We start from the raw sequence: 21,088 nt of genomic DNA on the forward strand, positions 1-21,088 counted from the left end.
CAAAGTCCTAAACATCTGGTCTGTCTACATCTAAAGGCAAAGATAACTTATTGTTTTTATTCCAGCTATAATGAAATTCATGGGAGACTTCCCACTGAAAGGCCAGACCGAACAGGAACTGGTCCACACTATATTGAAGGTACACAGACACGAGCAGAATTTTCAGAATTGAGTAAACTCTAAATAAAGTGTATTTATGCGTTTTATAAGCTTGAATGCATGGACGTGCATACATTCCTTTTATGCTCTTAAATCCAGTTAAGTGGTGACCACGGTCTGATAAAGGATGAAGCCTACTGCCAAGTGATGAAGCAAGTCACCACCAACACCAGCTCCAAACCGTAAGACTTCCAGCGGTGGCTGATACTTAGACGTTAACCAGTCGTGACGTGGTCACGGAGAGGCTGTAATCTGCGGTCGTGTGTATGCTTTGTGCAGTGACAGCTGCCAGAGAGGCTGGAGGCTGATGTACATCCTCACAGCTTTCCATCGCTGCTCTGATGTCATGAAGCCGTTTCTGCTGAAGTCCCTGCAGGATGCCTGTGACACCCCTGGGATGCCTTACCAAGGTAGACGGTCCATCCATCCATTCCTTACCGACCACATTGACTGACATCACATTCATCAATCTCTCACCACTTGTCTATATCCGGGTTTACTGGCCGATGCTCTTGATTTGTAGGAATTGCCAAGGCGTCTGAGCAGAATCTGAGGAGGACTTTCCAATATGGTGGCCGTGTGCAGTATCCCAACAGCATGGAGCTTAAAGCTATGCTGGTTAGTTTCTACCTCATTTATGTGGTCTTTTTTACTCTCTCTCGTATTTCTCTTGAACCTTGTTGAAGTGTGAAAATGTGCAACGAAACAAACAGAAATCTCTCAATTGTACAGCAATTTACCAATTGCTGTACAATTGAATAACTTGATACATTTTTTTCAAGGAGGTACGTCTTAAAAAACCTTAACGTCCAAACAAACCAGTGGAGAAAACAGAAGAATGCAAAACAAAGCCAGAAAAGAGAGTTCAGTAAATAAATGAACGAAGAGAATCCTCATGTAAATCTGCAGATGCTGTCGCATTAATAAAGGAACAAGGAGTCACTTTAGAAGCATTTCCTACAAACAGGAAAAGATGCAACCAATGCATTTACAAAATGAGCACAATAACCTGACATGTGGCCAAATAACGACTGTGAGGAAAACCATATGGACTTACCTGAAAGCCAGCCATAACCACAGCCTGCTGTCCAGTTGTAGGTTATCTGTAAAATAGCTTCCATTAAGAAAAACGCATGTGACCATAAACCTGCTGGTGCGTCACTGAATCCTTGTCATGTGACTTACTTAGTGCAGTTGAAAATGTGGACGATGACGTCATAGCGACTGACCTTGTGGTGCTTTGATTTAGACAAAACCAACAAACTCGAATTAAATGCAAAAACAAAACTGTAAAGGCTGCAATAAGTTTTGGTGCAGCGAGTATTGCACGACTCCTTCAAAATTAGAGATTTTAAGTTGTCTTAAACTTCCCTGTCTCATTTACAAAAAAACGCGACTCTGCATTCAATTTGTTCTGATAATGTCTTTTCACATTTATACAATTAAAATATCTCCCCTGGTTTATTTTTACAACCCCGGCAGATAGAGCCACCGCATGTCAGGAGATAATTTTAAGACATGCTTATTTTTGACGGTACATAACTTCTCCCCGAATTTTGTGCTGTGAAAACAAAATTCATAGACATCTATATGAAGTGAGCCAGGTCCAAAAATGAATGCCCACGCCTTTAAGACTCCTTAGTGAAAACAACAGGTGCTTTTTCATGCCAAACAGGGCTTGGTCATGGCACAAAGTGATAGTAAATCTGGCCCTCGGTGTAAAACAGTGATTGGAACAATACAGATCAACAAGAGCAAAACTAACTTTTACATGACAAGATTTGTGCGCTGTTTGAAAGTCAGCCTTATATATTTTTTACGAGTTATTGAAAAAGCACTTAAGATAAACCCCTCTATCTGTATAAATGTTTTAGTTTGCATGACAGGCAAATTAGATATGCATGTTTAGTGGTTTATTAACATGATGATAATGTGCAAACCGCAATTATTCCTCTACTCGTGTCCCTTTTCTTGCTCAAATGGGACTTTGTTTAGCAGAAGAATAACCGCTGTCAGTAACAGCTGAGTGCTGAGTGCTGGTTGTTAAGCATACCAAGTTTCTCTCTGATTGGTTGTCTGTGTACAGGCTGGGCGGAGCTCCAAGAGACAGCTGTTCCTGCTACCAGGTGGAATTGAAAGGCACTTGAAAATCAAGACGTGCTCTGTAAGTGCAACGCGCACACAAACACACACACACACACACACACACACACACACACACACACACTGCAACAGAATCCGATTGAGTGAAAGGAAATTGGAATGATTTTAAAGAAAAGCATCATAGTAGATGAAATACCTCTTAGACCAAAGACTGACAGTAAGTTTGACTGTATGTTACGGAAGAAAACATGATATGTGCCCAATTTGCGACTGATGATGGCGACGTCGCTTATTATGAAAGACTTTTTTTCATGTCAGGTTGCTTTAGATGTGATTGAGGAGCTTTGCTTTGAGATGGGACAGCAAAGGTTGGAGGCGCTGGACGAATATGCCGTCTTCTTGGTCACACACAGAGGTAAGAAGGGTCTTCTTTAAATGGACCTCTAAACTCATTGTATGACGGCGTACTGCTACACGAGACATAGAAATAACACAGCTGATGAATAGATGGCAACTGAACCGCTCGCCCGTGCAGGTCAGAACGTGCGTCCCCTGAACAAGCGTGAGTACATCCTGGACATTGCTACGGAGGCAGAGCCAGTGGACGCCAACTACAGCCTTTGGTTCAGAAGAGTCATCTGGAGTCTGGCTCTTAAACTTGACAACGAGCTCTATGTGACCATGCACTATAACCAGGTACAGCCCTGCCGTTAGAAATAAAGGACAGCTGATATCCACTTTCACAGAGTTGCAGATTCAGCCAAAGCTTTAGTAGGCCAGCAACGTTGGCTCACATTTTTACTTCGTATCTTGTGTCACAACAGTTCTCGTTGTCACATGACGGCAGATATTGTTTCAACAATCATTTATACAGAATCGTTACCCCACGTGGTCTCTTTTCCAGGTGCTGCCAGACTACCTGAAGGCCTTGCTGAGTGTGGTTCCTCAGGGGAAGGTCAGTGAACAGCATCTGCAGCAGATTGCCAGGCTGGCAGCCCTACAGCACCGTGCCAAGGACACAGTCTACCTGCCCACCCTGTAAATATAATCCGTATAACATTTTTCTGTAGCACAGCACTATGAATCCTTGCTCTCGTTCTGTAAACTCAAACAAAACGGGAGCTCACATGTGGATATGCAGCTATACATGCTTATTCTCACCCATTATACCCACTATGTATGCTCACATGTACAGGTAAACTTACACACTGGCCACTTATTCAGTACCTAAAATGCATATGCATAATATAATACAACCCCTCATTAGAAAAAGTAGGGAAAAAAATGCAGTGATTCTTAAATTTACTTTGAAGAAAAAAGTCCCTTTCCATACCGGCCCTACTTTTCTAATTTGGGGTGGTATATAGCTACTTCCTTGAGTTAATTAAGGCTTGTTGTTATGTGTGTGTGTGTGTGTGTGTGTTTGTTCAGCCGCGAGGTGCAGGAGTGTGTCCCCCCCCAGTTTTACAGCAAACAGGGTTCACAGACGTGGCTGAATATGGCAACTCAGCACATGCAGCAGATTCAGCCATTAAACCCGCACCAGGCCCGTGCGCAGTTCCTTGGTAAGGAATCAGCACTTTTTCAATGTGTGCGTGCCTATAAAAACAACATCGTTAGGCGTGTGTAGCGTTACATTACGCATTCATCGGTTTTTCAGCCAGAGTAGCTGCTCGCATGTTCTTCCTCAAATATAGAGGTGTTGAATTATTCAAGCAGATACGTCTTAGACAGCTGACTGACAAAAAAATGTAATGTAAAATATAAAAGTGAGTGCAAATGTAAAATGCACCAAATTATTCCTTCATGGAGCATTATTTTAAAAAGCTTGACATTGTTAGCTTATGTACCTTATATACCTTCTTTTTTTTCTCTCTTTGTTTTTTTCTAGGGCTGGTCAGTGCCTTCTCCATGTTCGGCTCCTCCTTCTTTTACATCCAGAGTTCCAGCTCTGCCTCCGTCCACGCCCCGTGCATCCTGGCTGTTAATCTGAATGGGTTGCACTTTCTTAACAAGGACACTCACGTAGGTCACAGGCTTACATCTCACAGCCGCATGTGCACACAAGCACCAGGCTCTGCTCGCTTTAGGTTCCAACTGGCAAAGTGTGGTTGCTGGAAGCCAGCTGTGCTGACACTGATCTGTTTCCATTTAAGAGATCATTCTTTTTATCAGTTACTTCTAAATAAGGAGTTTGGCCCCCTCTGCTGGTTAAATGTTTGCTGTCAGTCCACATCCATTCAGTGGTAATGTGCTTTATTGTCTCCTGTTTGTATTTGTGTTGATTTGATTCTTGTTTGGGAGCATGTTCATCTTATCTGTGCATATGTGTTTGTGAGCAGGAGACCATGGTACGTTTCCCCCTGAAGGAGGTCCAGTCTACTCGCACTCAGAGACCAACTTCAGGCTCCAGTTACCCCTATGTGGAGATCATGATAGGAGACCTGCTCAACCAGCGCATCACACAGCTACAGCTGGAGCAGGTGTGTGAATATGTTTGTGTGCAAAAGACTAAAAACAAAAAAAAAAGAAAGATTTGAATTAAGTGCACTTTGCTACCATGACCAAAGTTTGTGTGTTTATACGCTGTTGGCGTGTTTCGCTTGAACGCTTTATCTTCAGAGCCATGCTGTTCAATGTTTGTGTCTCTGTCTGTGTGTTTTCCAGGGCCTGGAGCTGTGTCGAGTCGTTGCCATGCACATGGAGAACATGTTGTCGCTCAGAGAAAAGAGACTCACCTTGCCACCGAGCGAAATCACCCTGCTATAGCACGGACATGCTGATGGAGACACACAGAGATAACAGCTGGATGCCTTATAAATGTACTGTACCTACCTCTATTTTTTATGTAAAATGTTTGATATGTAAAGGCACCCTCACGAGAAGTAACACATTTATGATGATGATGTTAAACGCATCTAATTTGGGAAATTCTTTTCATTATCAATCCTTTTTTTTTGTTTTAAATCCATCGTTCATTGTCTCAGTGAGGCAATTACAGGGGAAATGAAGGCAGGGTATGGTGCATGACTACAATTGTTACAGGAAACACATTTAAGGAAGCAAGTTTTGGCACATATAAAGTTGTCGTCCACATGACTCAAGAGTTTGCACTAAGTAAATGTTTATAAATACAATGCACATCATGTAAATAGTTTGTACAAATGTAAAGCTTGTAAATAATGCTGTACATTAAAGTTTGTACTTTTCCCTGTTATGAAAGTTGCATGAGTTATGTTATTTCACATAAATGAATAGTAAAAAAAAAATTATGACAACTAATTCCAAATGCACTAAATATGATAATCGGTGCAGAAACTGGAATTCATAAAAACCCAATTATTTACATTTACTGAGTTCATCTTTTAATTATTCCTTCAATGACATCGAAAAAAAATGACATTGACATTAACTTCAATCTTTCAATTTCTCCACAGATATTTAAAATTACCCAAAGAGGACAATAATAGATAATTAGGATTAATTAGCCGAGGTGGCTACAGTTTTCCACGTGCACAGCGTGTGCACGTATCAACTAAGCAGGAAAAATAATACGACGGAATAAAGTGTAGGAATAATTCAACAGTTTCAGGTGAACTTGTCAAGTTTTGTTAAGCTTTGTTTGGCCATTTTCTTTGTGGCTGTTTAATTTTTTGTTAATCACATACCGGTTTTCGTCGTTAACTGATATCTGTTGCACGCTCGTGCACTCGGCGTGTACTGGCGTCACAAAACAAGCGCGCCTCTGAAGTGCTCCGTTGGGTGGGCGTTTCTGGGTGGTTTCTCGCAGATTTCATCGCCCTCATTGGTTAAAATTAACGGGGTTCGTGTGAACCGGGAAGAGGAGGGGGCTGTGGTCAAATCCACCACGACCTAAACAGCACCAGAAGAGAGAGGAAAGAGGAGAGTCGTCGCCGCAGCAGCTACAGCTGTAGCCCCGCTTTCAGCCTGCATGGGCTAGTCTGTTAGCTAGCTTAGCATCGTCCACCAGCGCCAAGCCGCCCTCCCCTGCCGCCGATAACTCCGGCTCGTTATCTCCGCTCTTTCCTCTCCGTCCCACCAGCTCCTGCACCCTCTACCCGGCTTGAAGATGATGAAGTTTAGGTTTCGTCGGCAGGGCACCGACCCGCAGAGAGAGAAAATAAAACAGGAGCTCTTCGCCTTCAACAAGGTAAAGTAACGGGGGGCAGACGTGGTTTCCTCCCGTTCTGCTGCTCACCCCCCCCTCCTCAAAAAAACTAAAGGAGTGTTTCTAGAAACGGGAGCGGGTTTTGAAGTGGAGCACCCTGCAGCAGTAAACCTGGCTGCTCGTCTGTGTTACAGTTTCTGCCCTGGTCTGAGAGACAAATTAGCTGCGAAGTGCCGCTTACTGATGATGGGCTTAAGTGCGGGGCGCTTTGTCGATGAGTGTCTGGGGGGGGGGGGGGTGTTCGGAGGCTCTCACGGCGTGTTCACAGGCCTGCAAACAAAGTGAACAACCGAAAAACAATGAACAACATAAAAAAAACCCAACTCGTTCTTGGATCAATGTAACTTTAATTAACCGCCCATAAGTCAGTGATTGGGGATTATACGATTTCAGATAGTATTAAATTAAAATGCTGACCACTGCAGCAGTTTGAGCCCCCTGTGACTAATTATTGACCCATATTTCATGCTTTGATGACGAGGGTGACAGCTTCTTTTCTCAGGGGGCTGCCACAGCTCTGCATGTTTACAGACAAAATCTTGTTTAAGTTTTTCTGGGAGTGTCAGGTTTCATTCTCCTCAACTCTACATCTACATGGATGTGAACCAGTTTGTGGGAAAGCTTCTTGTGCCTTTGTTACTGTACCATATATTTAGAGCTCCTGGCCTAAACGCATTTCAGATCCACTTTCAGGAAGCTGCATGTTCTCACCTTCACCACTGTTGGCCTTAAAAGTAGGTTGCAGCAAGGGGGGTGTATTGATATTAGGCATTTCTGTTGCAATCTTTTGGATTAACCAACATGGTCCTTGTACCATACTCCTGTACAGATAGACCGGTTTTCCCGTGCTGTGGCCTTGAACTCGTGTTGGTTGAGGCTGCTGCCTCCACACTGTCACTCAGAGTGTTCCAGATAGCGGGGCTGTCCAAACATCTGATGTCGAAAGACTCCGTTTATCAAGTACAGTGGACGACGTGACATTTACTTGATTAAATGCAGAGCTGTGCGTGTATCCGCTCAGATGGCCGTGCGGCCCGTGTCCCAGCTCTCCATAACACCGTGTACTGTTTAAAGAGGAGAATACGGAGGAGGTCACAGGGGGGAAAAAAAAAAGTGAGAAATGAAAGCAAATCAGTTGATTGTGGGACTGTTAACTTGGGTCAGAATTTGGAGCGATGAACTGTGAACATGGACTTGTTCGGTTTTAACCTGGGTGAACGGAACTTTGAACCAGTTCTTGGGAAGTGTGAACCTTGCACAAACCTGTGTCTAAAGTCCCTCAAGTGTTTGTTCTGCTGAAACAACACACGCGCACACACACTTTACAAAAAAAACAAACAAAAAAAAAATAACTGTTTAGCACCAGCTGCCGCAACTGTCACAGGGGTGGTCTGTCCACAGGAGGCTTACTTTGATGTGTGTGTGTAACCACGCTGGCACTTTTATAGAGAGAAAGAGTTGATGTTTTATCTCATGTCTGAGCTCCAAGCTGAACATCCAGTCGGCAGTTTTGGGTCAGAGACTGGTCGTTGTGTTTTAAACCAGTTTTACGTGCCCCTCTGCGTGGTTTCTGTGGATACTTTTCCCGGCTGCCTGCCATCTCCTGACATGGGCGGGAGGAAAAAGCTGTGAATTTATGTTAATCCCATTTAACAAGGCCCGCAAAGCATTGTAATAAAGCGGTGTTGCTGCTTTTCAGCGCTTTTTAAGAACGCTCCTTTAACTTTATTTAGGGAGTCCTCCCTTTTAGACGCCTCGCTGACTGCACCGTCTGACAGGCCGAAGCAGGCCCGCACGCTCGCAGACAGTGAAGCATACCTGTGACACGAATCGGATGTTTCAGTTGGTCTCATTTCTTGTGTTTTTTTCTGTTCATCTCCTCACTGTTTTATCTTTCCCGCTCCTGATCTCTGCCCTCTTTCTCACAGACTGTGGAGCATGGTTTCCCTCATCAGCCCAGTGCTCTGGCCTTTGACCCCAAGCTGCAGCTGATGGCCATCGGCACAAAGTCAGGAGCCATTAAAATGTATCCTTCATTACCGGTGAGCTTCCGTATCGAATAGAATTTGTTTCAGGGGTGGCATCCGCATCAGCTGGTTAGGAATCATTCAAATACCCAAGACCCACAGACCGGGAGTACTAGCATTAGAAATTAGATGTTTATATTGAACAAACTGTATTTTTAAGGCGTATTCTCTGCAGCGAGAAAAAAACCCAGCAAAGAAACCGTTTTCCTTCCTCTGCTGTCAGTTTGCATCTTTTGAAGAGCCCCTCTGTTATCTTTACATCAACTCTGCAATGCAGCTCCAGCGCCGTCTTCTGCAGCAGTTTTGCTGTGTTTTCGTACATCCGTCACACTTTTGAGTTGGTGTTGTTCGGCCAAGTGTTATGTGTGCTGTGCGGGTTGTAGGATGGGAGCATTTCTCTCTTTTAAAAAAAAAAAAAAAAAGAAGTAAGTTTAGTTTTTGTATTTGTGTTTGTGGCAGTGCTGTTGACGCCACTCTAACTGTTCTGTGAGCATCAAGGAAATCCTGATCAGTTGTGATTGCAGAGGAGCTGTTTATATAATACGAATCCGGCTGAGCGTTGAGCCGCTGCGTGTGCTCTCAAGTCTCTGTGGGATGTTGCACTGTGTTCACCACTGAGATGAAGTGAAGAGGACTGTCCCATCACTCCCTACCAAACCAGACATTGTTGAGCAGTTAGTTTAATTTTTTCTGGATTTTCCTTTCAGAGCTAGTTAGTCCTCTAGTGTACAGAAAGGTTTTTGCCGCACCAGCCAAATGTCTGAGATCACCCAGACTGCCCTTTTAAAAACCTTTCTGACATTCAGTTTGAACTCGATTGCAGTGCAAGTGGGTTAGAAAATATGATAAAAATGGAGTTTTGTTTACTATCAGTGACACGGTTTCATTACTCTTTGCCCGTGCCAGTAAACTGAAAAACAAACACCATTACAGCATAATTTAAACGCTGCTAAGTGGATGATGTTTCTCCTCGGAGGCTCAGAATACCATAAATGCATTTCTCGGTGTGCGGTCAGCAGGAATCTTCACCTCCAACTCTGGCAGAAGCCGTGCTGGATTCAGTTAGAACACGGAGGGAAGCTGTAATAGAAATGAGTGTCTGGTTTGGCCCGGGAGATATATTGCAACAAAACTATAATTTGGCTCAGAGCGTCAGTTGTGTCAGAAATTCCAGCAACTCTGAGGCTCATGCGTTGTCCGCGCGAGGCAGCTCTGTGATTTGTTGATGTCTTCCATCTATGCGGCGGCCAACCCAACTAACGCCAGCCGCTCTGTGTTGTTTTGGGCGGATTTGCTCAGACTTTCTGCTCACTGATTTAAACAAGTGAGCTTAGCACGTCCTCAGACAAATGAATACGTGTTAAAGGTGTTCGCCCGGCACTGGTCCGCTCATGTGTGTCACGTTTGTATCGTGCGTTTCATGTGCCACTGCATGACCTGCAGCAGAGAGCGGGTAATGCGATTTATCACCACAAACATGCCAGTTCGGACCCAAGTTTGCGTGCATGGCGACTGTGTATTGATATGTGGTCAGTATGTACAGATTAATCCTGCGTGTGAAAGGAGGGTGCAGGCCGCAGATGCACGAGGCCGGAGAATAAACTCTTTGAGATGTGGCTTTAAGAGACGGAGAGACGGAGACTGGCGGTACCAGGCGGTTGCACCCCAGAGAGAGATGGATAGAGGGAGAAGTGAAGGCGGGAAGAGATGGGAGATAAACAGAGGCAGCGAAGACAAGGGAGTGCGAAAGAGAGCGATGGGGAGGGGAAATAACTCTGCTACACGTACTATAAATTCTTGTTGTACACCGCAAAACTCACTTGTCAGCCTGCAAGGTCTAAGCTGCTGTTGGAATTGGAAAAAGCATTTAGCAAGAATGTTAATTTATTTAGAAGTTGTATCCGTATTCTCGGACACGGACAATGGCTGGTTGCAGAGCCTTAATGTTTAGAGACCTTTCAGGTAAAGAGAAAACTGCAGATATGTGATATGTGATATGTCCACAGCTGCAGATAGAATTATCTGTCCACGCGTGTTTGTTGTTTTAATTGTTCGAGCTGTCATACCCAACCTACTTCTCAGGAGCTCCAAAATGGTCTGGAGGTAAACACAAGCTGCTCAAAGGTTAAAGAAGAAGATTACACAGATTTCATTGATGAGAAATGATGGTTCAGATTGTCAAATGTGACCATTTCCTACAATTTGCCCCTTAAAGCTTGATTGGTTTTCTTTTTTTTGGGTTTTGGACTTGTTTGAAACAATATATGACAAACGTTGATATTCGGTTTCAGTTGAAAAGTCTCTTTTTTGCGTGCGTGTGTGTTTTTTGTCGACACCTCGATAATCTGACTTTGCTTTGACCCTGAATGTGATTGCCAGCATATCTACTAGTGCAGTCCACACTTCCATCCTTTCAGTGCCAGATGTGCGGTTCGGTTCTACCCTGCTGATGTCTGAGCAGTCTGTGGAGTGTATTGAATAATCGGACCAGAAAACTTTATTGACTCTGTTACGAAGTAGGAGTGGAAAGTTGCAAAATCTGCGGTACTTGTTTAGTGTGAACTTCAGTTCTCCATCTTGGCATTGAGAACATCCCCTCCTCTCCTCTTGTTCACATGTGTTCTCTTTCAGCGTCTTGTTCAAGTTTCTCGCTCGCTCGCTCTTTCCTTTTCTCCTTCTCTCCTTCTCAGCGTGTTTATAAAGGCAGAGTCATATTACACTCTGAGAGTTTCTGCTTCGACCACAGACTGGGGCTCAGCAGAGGGAAGGGGACAATGTGGTGTTGGTTTTGTTTTGTTCTTCGTGTGTGTGTGTGTGTGTGTGTGTGTGTGTGTGGACAGAAATCGTGTGTGGGGGTGGAGGGGAGATCTTGAGGAGTCTGTCTCCTGTCCTGGAATGCATGTTGCACTGCCCTGGGTTAACCTCCCTGTGTGAGTGTGTGCGTGCGTGGATGCCTGTGTAGATTGGGTGAGTAAGAGCTTTGTTGCTGAGTCTAGTCTTAATAAAGGGAGCTTTTGAAATGGTTTCCAAGACGACCAGTGCAGTTGCCCGGGACGAGAAGTGCTCGCAGCCTGGAGGATTTCAAAACTCTGCGGCTCAGCACATCAGACACCAGTTTGGTGTTAAAGACGCATCCGTGAAAATGTCTGAAAATGCTGCCTATAATTTTAAAGTATTTCCAATGCGCCATGATTTTTATCTGGATAATCCAGTTCTTGCTGAATCACACAGGAAACTAGCGACCGAGCTTCAGTATCGGCCATCCAGCAGTCAGAGGACACCTGCAGCAGAGCTTTGATCTGGGTGTTTTTCAGTGTAATCCAGCTGACAGCTCTCTCTGTCTGTCTGACATCCTGTTGTTCACACACATGTCATTATCCCACTGTTGTGCTCTAAATGATTGAATATATAGAATGCATTGCCCTTTAACTTGTTGTATTTATGTTTAAAAATCCTCTCGTTTTTTTTTTTTTTTTCAATAATCTAACCGGTTTTACTGTGGTCTGCACATTTTGCTAGGGATGCACTGATACCACTTTTTTTCAAAACGATACAATACCGATACTTGGATGTGAATACTTGCCGATACCGAGTACTGATGCCGATACTTCTACCACAAAACAAATGCAATGAATTGGAAGACGGGTTTCGGTCTCATTAACCTAACCACGCTGTTCCTGATTAGCTCGACATCTCACCGAGCCGACAATCTAAAAATAATACAACAAAAATGACAAGCCACCCTCTGATCGCGGTATTCATGCAATAAATTGGTATCGGTTCATGGTATCGGTTCACTTTAACGAGTATGAGTATATTACAGTAGTATCGGCCCGGTACCAGTATCGGTAGTGGTGCATCCCTACATATTGCTTATGTCAAAGTGTATTGAATTTGGAACTTGTAGAGCAATGTGTGCTTTCAAACAATGTGTCAAGCAGCAGATTAATGGTGATTGGAAAGAAATTAAAATCTTCTATCCAGTGTCTTAGTTTTTTCTCACATTAACCCAGGTTCATCTGTTTTAGCATAGTGTGAAGGACCGTAGAAGTGTTTAAACTCCTTATGAGGACCCATAGGCCTTCAACAGTTTTCAGCTTTTGATATGTAGCGAGTCAGATTAGCCTAAACCTAATGCAATACATGAGTATGGTGGTGTGTATTTAGTGCCATCTTGTGGCAAAGTTGCAGACTGAAACCAACTGAATATCCCTTGCCTCACTTTCCCCTTTCAGATCAGCTTTTCTAAATGTAAATCGCTCATTTTAAAGTAGCATAAATGAAACTGTTCTTGTTTTGAGCTGATTCTTTAACAAACGCATAGTTCTTGGTATTTTATATATATCTTGTGTAAATGCTTTGCACAGTAACCTTAATGGCGCAGTTTAAATTGTTATTCTAAAATATGGTCCAACTGTTCAAAAATTGACTAAAGTTATTACCAGAAAGCAGATATTTAAAAAAAAAAAAAAACAGCCAGCTTATCGATGTCGGTCCCTCTAGGATTTGGCTGTGTGACATTTAACGCAAAGTCGACCGATTCCTCTGAAAGCCCAACAGATTTGTCCAATCATCTCAACTTTGACCAGTTTACTATGTGGACATACTGAATGTGGTGCAGAGTTCACCCTCCCCTCACTCATGTTGCTCACTTTGTCATATAAAATTTTTCTTTATTAGCTTGTATCATTCTTTGGTTGTTTTAGTTTAATGTTTCTGTCACTCGACCTCCTCTCTATAACACACCCCTCATTGATATTCCTGAAGACTGGCAGGACCTTTAAACCCCTCATTTCCCTTAGACTCTCTTTCCTATTCTCATTCACCGCTCACGCTCATCGTTGCTGTATTTGGTCTGTGCTGGCCTCCTAACCCCCACACCCTCGTAGATGAATGGACACACGCACACGCACTTGGCAACTGGTTGGAAGGGTCTGTGTGTCGGGATAAAGGGGTTTGCGGTCTCACCGAGTTGGACCCAGTGGATGGGCTCATGAATGGAGGAGTTGAGGCATGAAAAAGTAAACATTTATCTGAACTGACAAATCAAAGTTGTCTTGAAGCAGGGTTGAAAGAATAGAGATAGGTGACCGAGTTATAGAGGGAGGAAGGGAAAAGAAAATGAGGACCGTAATGGGAGTTTTATCACGTTGGTTAATTGGCGATTTTCCAAATAACGTGTTGGAATTCCAAACGTACAGACAATCAATCATGCCTGTGGCCGCTTCACTGCAAAGAAAATGCCTATAAAGGTAAAATCTGTTGCATGTTGTCAAAGGCTTATTCAAACTAACAACTTTACAAATCAGTTGGACTGCAGTGAAGTGAAGCTATCATGCTCGCCTCGTCGGTCATTGAGCAGGCGAATCGTGCCATTTGCTCGGAGCTTTAGCTCTTTGTACCTGTGCATGAGGTGCGCAGTTCTCGCTGTAATCTTCCTCCGAAACAGGTGTCACTACTGAGAAAATGTCAGGACACATCAGATAGATATCAACCATCAGTCGATGCGATCCCATCTGCCAGTGGGCCAGTTATATCAGTTGGTACCAATGTTAGGCTTATATTCCTGTGCGTGACAGGCAGTCGGAAATGACTCGGTGTTGCTCATTTTTCCCAGTCAGTGGTGTTACATTTACCAGAGTCATTGCGGTTGGGAGTGTTTTTTGATGAATCTCATTCTATTTATGTAGTGTTATGTGTTGTGTTCTTCCTCATTTTTGCCTGCGTTGGTGTTGCAGAGCAGAGTGTGGGTTGGAGGGAGGTGGAGAGGCTCTAAATCTGAGGGATAGGATGCAAATGAGGTGGGATTGTTTCTCTAGTGGGTGGGTGGAGTTGTTTGGCTTGTCTTGTTTGATTGCCTTTTTTTTTCCAAAGATCTGAAGAGTTTGTCACTGTGTTGTGTTTCGGGGCGGGGGGGGGGGGGACGACTGTGACCAAACCAGTTTAACTTTCTTGATATCTGGTTCTGATTCTTATTCAAAAGTGTATTTTTTTTTTTTATATATATATTTTTTTAAAAGATGTAGACTTTTTAAAAAAAAAAAAAAAAAAAAAAAAAAAAGCCTAAACTGCATTTCTGTGTGGTCAACTTGTACGTTCACTCTAAGGTCCAGTGCCCGTTCTTCCTTCCTGTCCTGCCCAATCTTCTGTTGCATTTCTGCGTTTGTTTGAGGGTGTGTTGGCTGCGTGTCCGAATGGAGGACAATGCCTTCTGTTTGTCTGTATTCAGACCGTGAAATCGCTTTATCCTCGCTAACGCTCTCTCTCTGCATCACCGGGCAATTGCACTTGTGAGTGTGTGCGTGTTTGTATGTGAGAGGAAGAGACGGTGATTCAGTGAATATGAGTTACTGTAGGCCCCCATTGTGTGCGTTTCAGGGTCCTCTTGTGAGCTGCGCTGCAATTCTTTCCACGTCACACACAGAACATGCAGATCAGCACTGTTAAATCTCCGAGCAGCCTGTTGAATAGCAGACTGGTTAAGTAAGCCATGCTGATTCCTTTTTTTTTTCCAGATCCCTTTATGTATCATCTTTAACAAGTTTTACACAACTTTAGAAAGTAATTTGGCTTTGCTGTCAATGCATTCTAAAGGCAGTATGTTCATCTGGTGAGAGTGACATGATTATACACTCATTATCATCCCTTAACTACTGATGACCTGAAATACAAACCAATGAGGGGGAGGGAGGCTTAATTCATGATTAATTCATTAAATAAGTATTAGAGCAACATGGACCTAAATCTACAGCCGTCCCTTGTGAGGAGGTGATGACATCATCATCACTGGGAATCCCGCTACCAGCTGTTCTCTGACACGCCATGGCTACAGCAGAGTTTTTAGGTTTCTGTCAATGGCATTAAAAACTCTTTGACTTTACAATTGTTCTCCTCACCGTCGGATCTTTTTTATGTGGGGCTGTGTGGAATGACACGGCTTGAAATTGGAGAAGCTCTGGCCTGGTTAAAGTCAGAGGTCCAACAGGCCGGTTAAAAGTCAAGGCTCTGACACAGGCCTAAATAGTCATTAGTGGTCGTTTTCGCTCCGTGCGCCGACAGCTTTTTTAGCCAGCCTAGATGTGTGGGGACTCTAGTGTGTGTGTGTGTGATGAATGAGCTGTGGCCATCATTACATAGCTGGGATATACACACAAACCACAGCTGCCCGTCTGTTTTCAGTGCCTCTGATCTTCATTACACAGCTGTGATTTTCAGGTTTCTTGTGTTCACCTTTGAAGCAATGTTAATTCTTTTGTTCGCCAGTCTCTGTACTCACTCCCAGCTTTCTGATGTTTGCTGCAGAGTTGTCTCGCCATTCTGCAAGTTGCATTATTCTTGCAACGCAACCATTCGTTCTACTCTTTGTTCAATAATGCCATCCTCAATAAAAATGAATATGCTTGCTTAGAGTGCAAAGCCAAGATCTATAGCTTCCTTCTGTTTCGTTTGCTAAAACAAAGCATTTAAATAATATTTCTCAAAATGTGGAAATATTCCTCTGAAGTTGTAGAAAGTTGCGACTCGATCGTAATTTGCTTAATTCAGTTCAAAGCTTTGTTTCCCCGCCTCTCATTGGGCCGGCGCTCCATGGCCCATAAACGAACGTTCCTCTCACACCTCAACTTCCAGCTGTGGCATGTGTTATTTGAGTGAATAAAACTTAGGGACAGGAAGTGACAACACTCAGGAATGCCAGTATAACACTCAGCTTGGCCTCCAGGGGATCAGCGCAGGGAGGGGGTGAATCAGGAGGGATTTAAATTGGGAGATGAAAGGAGAGGGTGGAACACCCCTCCACCTCCTCACAACCATGGAAGAGAGGAGTTGGAAAAGGTAGAGGGAGAAGAGGAGTTGGGCAAGGAGATGCTAGACCCTTGTGGGCCCCTCTTTTTCTCCGATTTGAGAGTTTAAAAAAAAAAATAGTGGAAAGTGAAGATGAGAACAGTGGGGGATGGTGATTTTAGTAAATGTCTGTCATGTCTAAAAAATGTATGGTTAAGTGGATGAAAAATAGGAAAATGGATGTTAAAATGGCGATAACCATGGAAAGTATGGACAAATACTTGAATAAAATGCAAAATATATCGTAACGGAAATGATGGATTGCTACAAAGCAGCTCAGTATATAGCACAAGCATGAGAACTCCCCAGGTGTCCTCTTTGTTTTTCTGCATTTTTAATCCTTATTCCTACAGGCTTATATAAGCAGTGTGTCAGTGCTTCTCACACACGCATGTATAAGTGTGTAGCTTTCCTGTGGATGTGTGTTAACTCAACACAAGTTAGCCCACTTTAGCAGAGTTGCGTACATGGCATCACAGTTGTTGAGAGTAGTCTTTATTTCAACTCTGCTTCATTTACCGAGCTAACAAAGGGAACAGTGTGAGGACTGATGTTGATTACACACTTGCAACATGTACACTGTGGTAGTTCTGGGCAATCTGCGTCATCTGGTGCTGGTAATTGCTATGAGCTTTGTTATAGAGCTTTAATTTCTCTCTCTACTATTACATCTAAACAGTATGTGTCTTCTAGTTTACAGCTCAGATGTCTAACACTCTGTCCACCCAGTTTCATTTTATTTAGTTTCTATTTAAAACAAAGAGTCTGCATGCCTGTGTCCTTTTGTGGTGTCTTGTTAATGTTTAATCATGCTGTTTACATAATCTGACGGCACTTTACAATCTGGGTTATACATTTTGGGCCTTTAAACTGTCCTGGGATATCAGACAACAGTGATATTCATTAAACTTGTATGAGCCCACGAACGTCTGCACAAAAATGTTTGCACTTAGATTGGGACGTCTTAACCAAGCTGTAGTACAGTACTAGTGTACTAGTACATCATAGGACGTATTGAGCGATTTAATTGCTTTGGAAATGAAGTCGGGAATATGGGGGGAAAAAATAGATGGGTTTCATCTTTAGACTTTTGTATACAAAATTGGTCATTTAATTTACCACATCCACAACCGAAAACGGGGGAGCGCCGAGCCGAGATGGTGTCATTAAAAGGGTGTAAACTCTTAACAATCAGTCAACTCTATGCCATTTATTAGTTTCACCCAAGTCCAAGACAGTCTCTTGGAGTAATGTGTACCAATTTTTTTTATTTATTCATTTTATATATATATATGTTTTTTTTGTTTGTTTTTTTAGGTGTTATGCTATACGTGTAAAGTTAGAGCATTTACACTTAAGTACTTAGGTGTTACTGCTGAATCTATATTATGATAATAGGTTACAAAATAGACGTTAGGGCTGAACGATATGGACAACATTTCATGTCTCAATATTCATGCCAGATATCTTGATATCTATACGATATGACTATGGGTTCAGTAAGAAAACTAAGCATTTTTCTGAAAAATAAAAAACATAATACAAAAGAAGGACGTCTGCAGACATCGGATCTTGAGTTTGCTGTTATAAAATGGACCGTTAAACTGATGTAAGGTTCAGTCGTCTGGCTCGACCACAGGTCCGTGGTTGTGGCAAAATGTTCAATTTCACGGAGCTCGGATTCAACATTCATTTTACATTCGTTATAGATTTTTGGAATGGCCACTTGATTAAAATATATTCGGGATGGTATCTTGTAACGTTTGTCCAGCATCCGAACCATTTTCTGAAAGCCCTCTTTAGTGAACGTGTACACGGGCACCATGTCTTTTGCAATGTGGTATGTTATAGCATCTGTAATGTCTTTGTGCCTGGTGGACGTCGACTCATATGGCGTAACGCTACTGAACGCATCAGTAATCAAACTTTGCTTGGGCTTCACTTTGGAAGACTGAGAAGTCTCGGCCGTTTCTCTCATTGCAATACACTCTTCATGCAGCGGTGGTGTTGTTTCAGGTGGTGGAACATGTTTGTTGTGCTGCCTTACCTCGTCGCATTTTTTTGCCAAGCACGACCTGCACAACCCCTCGCTCTGGTTCACATCCTCTTTTCTGAATCCAAAATACCTCCAAATAATGGAGAATTGCTTATTTTTTGACTAAATCCGTCGAATGCGCAGATTCTGCACCGGCCTTATCTGCCGCACTCATGCTTCTCTTTTTAATTTCCCCGCTGTGAATGTAGTGTGTGTGTTATGTTATGTTTGCAACTGCCTGAGCTGATATCGTTGAATTTGCGATATTAATATCTTGAATGTTCATATCTAGATATTGATACGATAACGATATATCGTTCAGCCCTAATAGACCAATGAGTGAGGTGGATGTAACCATTACAACAAATAGGTATTGTTTTACTAAATGTCATGTGTTATCTGCTAGCTTTGTTTGCTTTGTATATCCATAATGTTGGGACCTGCATAAAATGACCTCTGCTGTTTGACACAGCTAAGTCCAACCCTAATCACCTTGCAGGGTGGGGGGACGTCAAAGTTGTTTCGCAGCTGATACGGCTCTTAGTTGGCAAGTAATGAAGGCAAAACAATGGGCTATGTGTGTTGCAGCAAGCCAACATCGCAAATAATTCCACTCTTACCATGACTCAGCTGATCCTGTGACACTGGCTTTATGTGTACGCACACGCTGATGCAGGGCTGAGACACCTCTGACTGACATGTTTGAATTATCAAAGAGGAACAGCGGCGTCTGTTTTACAGCAGCCGATATGGGACATTTGTGATTTAGTCAAACTATCGGTGGTCTTAATTAGAATTCTGGTTGCGTTAAAAAGTTACTTCATGGACCAACTTTTGTGATGGATTTTGAACTTCATCCTAAAGTAGCTCATGAAGTGCATTATTGTTGGTGAATATATTAGTGTTCCTTACTGAAAAAAAGGCTATTTTAATCCCCCAAATGCGTCTCTTTCGTACCTAAAATCGACTTCAGTTTGAGAATTCTTTTAAAACTCTGAAAAAGTCACGTGTTTGAGTTGTGGATTTCCTTGACCGGATCCTTCCAGCTACGGGGCCCCTGGTGTGGAGTTCACGGGACTACACAAAGACACCACTGCTGTCACACAGATCCACTTCCTGCCCGGTCAGGTGAGGCCATTTTTCTCTTGAATGTAAAAACGACAGCACCTGCTGCAGCTTAAGTGGAAAACTGGATCCTGACAGTTGTAAAAAAATGTGGGACCTGTGGTGTCTGTTTTGCTCTCAGGGTCGTCTTCTGTCACTGCTGGATGACAACACGATTCATCTGTGGGAACTGGTAGCTGGGCCTCCAAGAGAGGTGGGAGGGGCTAAGAAAGAGGGTGTGGTCTCTCTCCAAGAAGTGGACCAATACAGTCTTCCAGGAAGACCTGGCATCGAGAGCTGCAGGTATCCGAGATGATTGAACCAGTGTTATTGTTTGGAAAATTAAAAACTTTTAACTCTCTAACTCTCTTTGATTTCAATCGGAAGGCCTAATTCGCTGAAGGAAATTAAATCTCACACTTGCGCCATCATCGCTTTTTTTTGTCTTTTATATTTTTCCTCACAGTGCCACCCATGTGACTGTCCTCCTCTTGCTAAAGTCATGTGACCTGCTATGTTTGGGAACAGAAGGAGGAGGCGTGTACTTCCTGGAATTGCCCCGCCTTTTGCTGAAGGAGAACCAGACGCTGCTCCAGGATCAGGTGACGCAGAGGTGAGGCGGTCACATGAATGACTTCACACGAAATATGGATCAGTCAATAAATATAACATTTAAAAAGATCCCATTTAAATCTTGCATCATATTCTTTCTATGGCAGCATTTCAAATTCTGATGAATCACTGTTTATCTTATTTAGTTTGTATCAGTTTTAAACTCTTTGGCTGAGTTCTCTTCTCCATCCTCCTTTACAATATCCCTTCTGTTAAACTCTCGACACTCAAGTTTCCTCCTGTCTGGTCCTGCTGAGCAGGTCTCATATATACACACACACACACACACACACACACACCTGCAGAGACGAGTATCCTTGTTGACTCTCGCAGCAGCAGGCGGGTCAGGTTCTGGGTCCATGAGCACAGTGAAATATCTTCTTGCTTTGTGAGAGCAAGACACATACTGGTATGAAAACAGAAAGATGAGATTCTCTGTGGTCACAGTGTGCTAAATAACGCAAGTTTTCTAGGTGTGAATAAGATGGCGGTGGTTCTGGTCCGATCGGTCAAATTGCAAATGAGATGGCGAAGATCCGGGTTTGTTGATCGTAGCTCAGTTTTGGTATTGACTTGATAGTTTTGTTGACAGTCTCCCTTTCTCCCTTTCTATATCCAACGTTGGATGATAGGAAACCAATCTGTGTGACAAATATACATGTTTTTATTCCTATCAGAATTGGTTTCTTTGTATGTGATGCTGTAGCTGTCCCTCATTAACCAGGCTTGTTTAGGAAAGTGGTTAGAGCCGAGGCTTAATGAAGGCCCTGATAAGGTGTGTGTGTGTGTATGTATGTGTGTGAAGGAGGGGAGGTTTTAGACAGTGACGCTTTGTGCCGGCTGCCAAAGCGCGGTGTTCCGGTCGGGGAAGTGTTTCAGCTGAATATCCAACGTGCACATGCAGAGGAACACATACACATGTTAATCCACACACACACACACACACACACACACACACACACACACGTGCGCACACGTACGCACACGCAAACAGGATCATCACTGGGACTCTAGCAG

General features: G+C 43.1%; 2 protein-coding genes across 3 annotated transcripts in view; both read left to right on the forward strand.

Moving 5' to 3' along the window:
• The window catches only part of myo15aa (myosin XVAa), a 46,759-nt gene extending 41,302 nt beyond the window's left edge, over window positions 1–5,457 (forward strand). The window contains exons 53-64 of the mRNA XM_075453932.1: window positions 66–139; window positions 259–341; window positions 439–569; window positions 683–777; window positions 2,246–2,323; window positions 2,581–2,677; window positions 2,798–2,958; window positions 3,167–3,300; window positions 3,694–3,827; window positions 4,154–4,287; window positions 4,605–4,745; window positions 4,930–5,457. Of these exons, the coding sequence (XP_075310047.1) occupies window positions 66–139; window positions 259–341; window positions 439–569; window positions 683–777; window positions 2,246–2,323; window positions 2,581–2,677; window positions 2,798–2,958; window positions 3,167–3,300; window positions 3,694–3,827; window positions 4,154–4,287; window positions 4,605–4,745; window positions 4,930–5,031 (1,364 nt within the window). The 3' untranslated portion in view covers window positions 5,032–5,457. The remainder of the gene's footprint in view (window positions 1–65; window positions 140–258; window positions 342–438; window positions 570–682; window positions 778–2,245; window positions 2,324–2,580; window positions 2,678–2,797; window positions 2,959–3,166; window positions 3,301–3,693; window positions 3,828–4,153; window positions 4,288–4,604; window positions 4,746–4,929) is intronic.
• A 620-nt stretch (window positions 5,458–6,077) lies between these two features.
• llgl1 (LLGL scribble cell polarity complex component 1) overlaps window positions 6,078–21,088 on the forward strand; it is a 30,658-nt gene continuing 15,647 nt past the window's right edge. Inside the window, exons 1-5 of one of the 2 annotated variants that reach the window (XM_075454730.1) lie at window positions 6,078–6,433; window positions 8,380–8,477; window positions 19,402–19,483; window positions 19,602–19,762; window positions 19,926–20,072. In XM_075454730.1, coding sequence (XP_075310845.1) covers window positions 6,353–6,433; window positions 8,380–8,477; window positions 19,402–19,483; window positions 19,602–19,762; window positions 19,926–20,072 — 569 coding nt within the window. In that variant the 5' untranslated portion in view covers window positions 6,078–6,352. The remainder of the gene's footprint in view (window positions 6,434–8,379; window positions 8,478–19,401; window positions 19,484–19,601; window positions 19,763–19,925; window positions 20,073–21,088) is intronic. The other variant, XM_075454729.1, reaches the window with a different exon arrangement.

The sequence above is a fragment of the Odontesthes bonariensis genome, chromosome 21, assembly GCF_027942865.1.
Source record: "Odontesthes bonariensis isolate fOdoBon6 chromosome 21, fOdoBon6.hap1, whole genome shotgun sequence".
Classification (NCBI taxonomy): Eukaryota; Metazoa; Chordata; class Actinopteri; order Atheriniformes; family Atherinopsidae; genus Odontesthes; species Odontesthes bonariensis.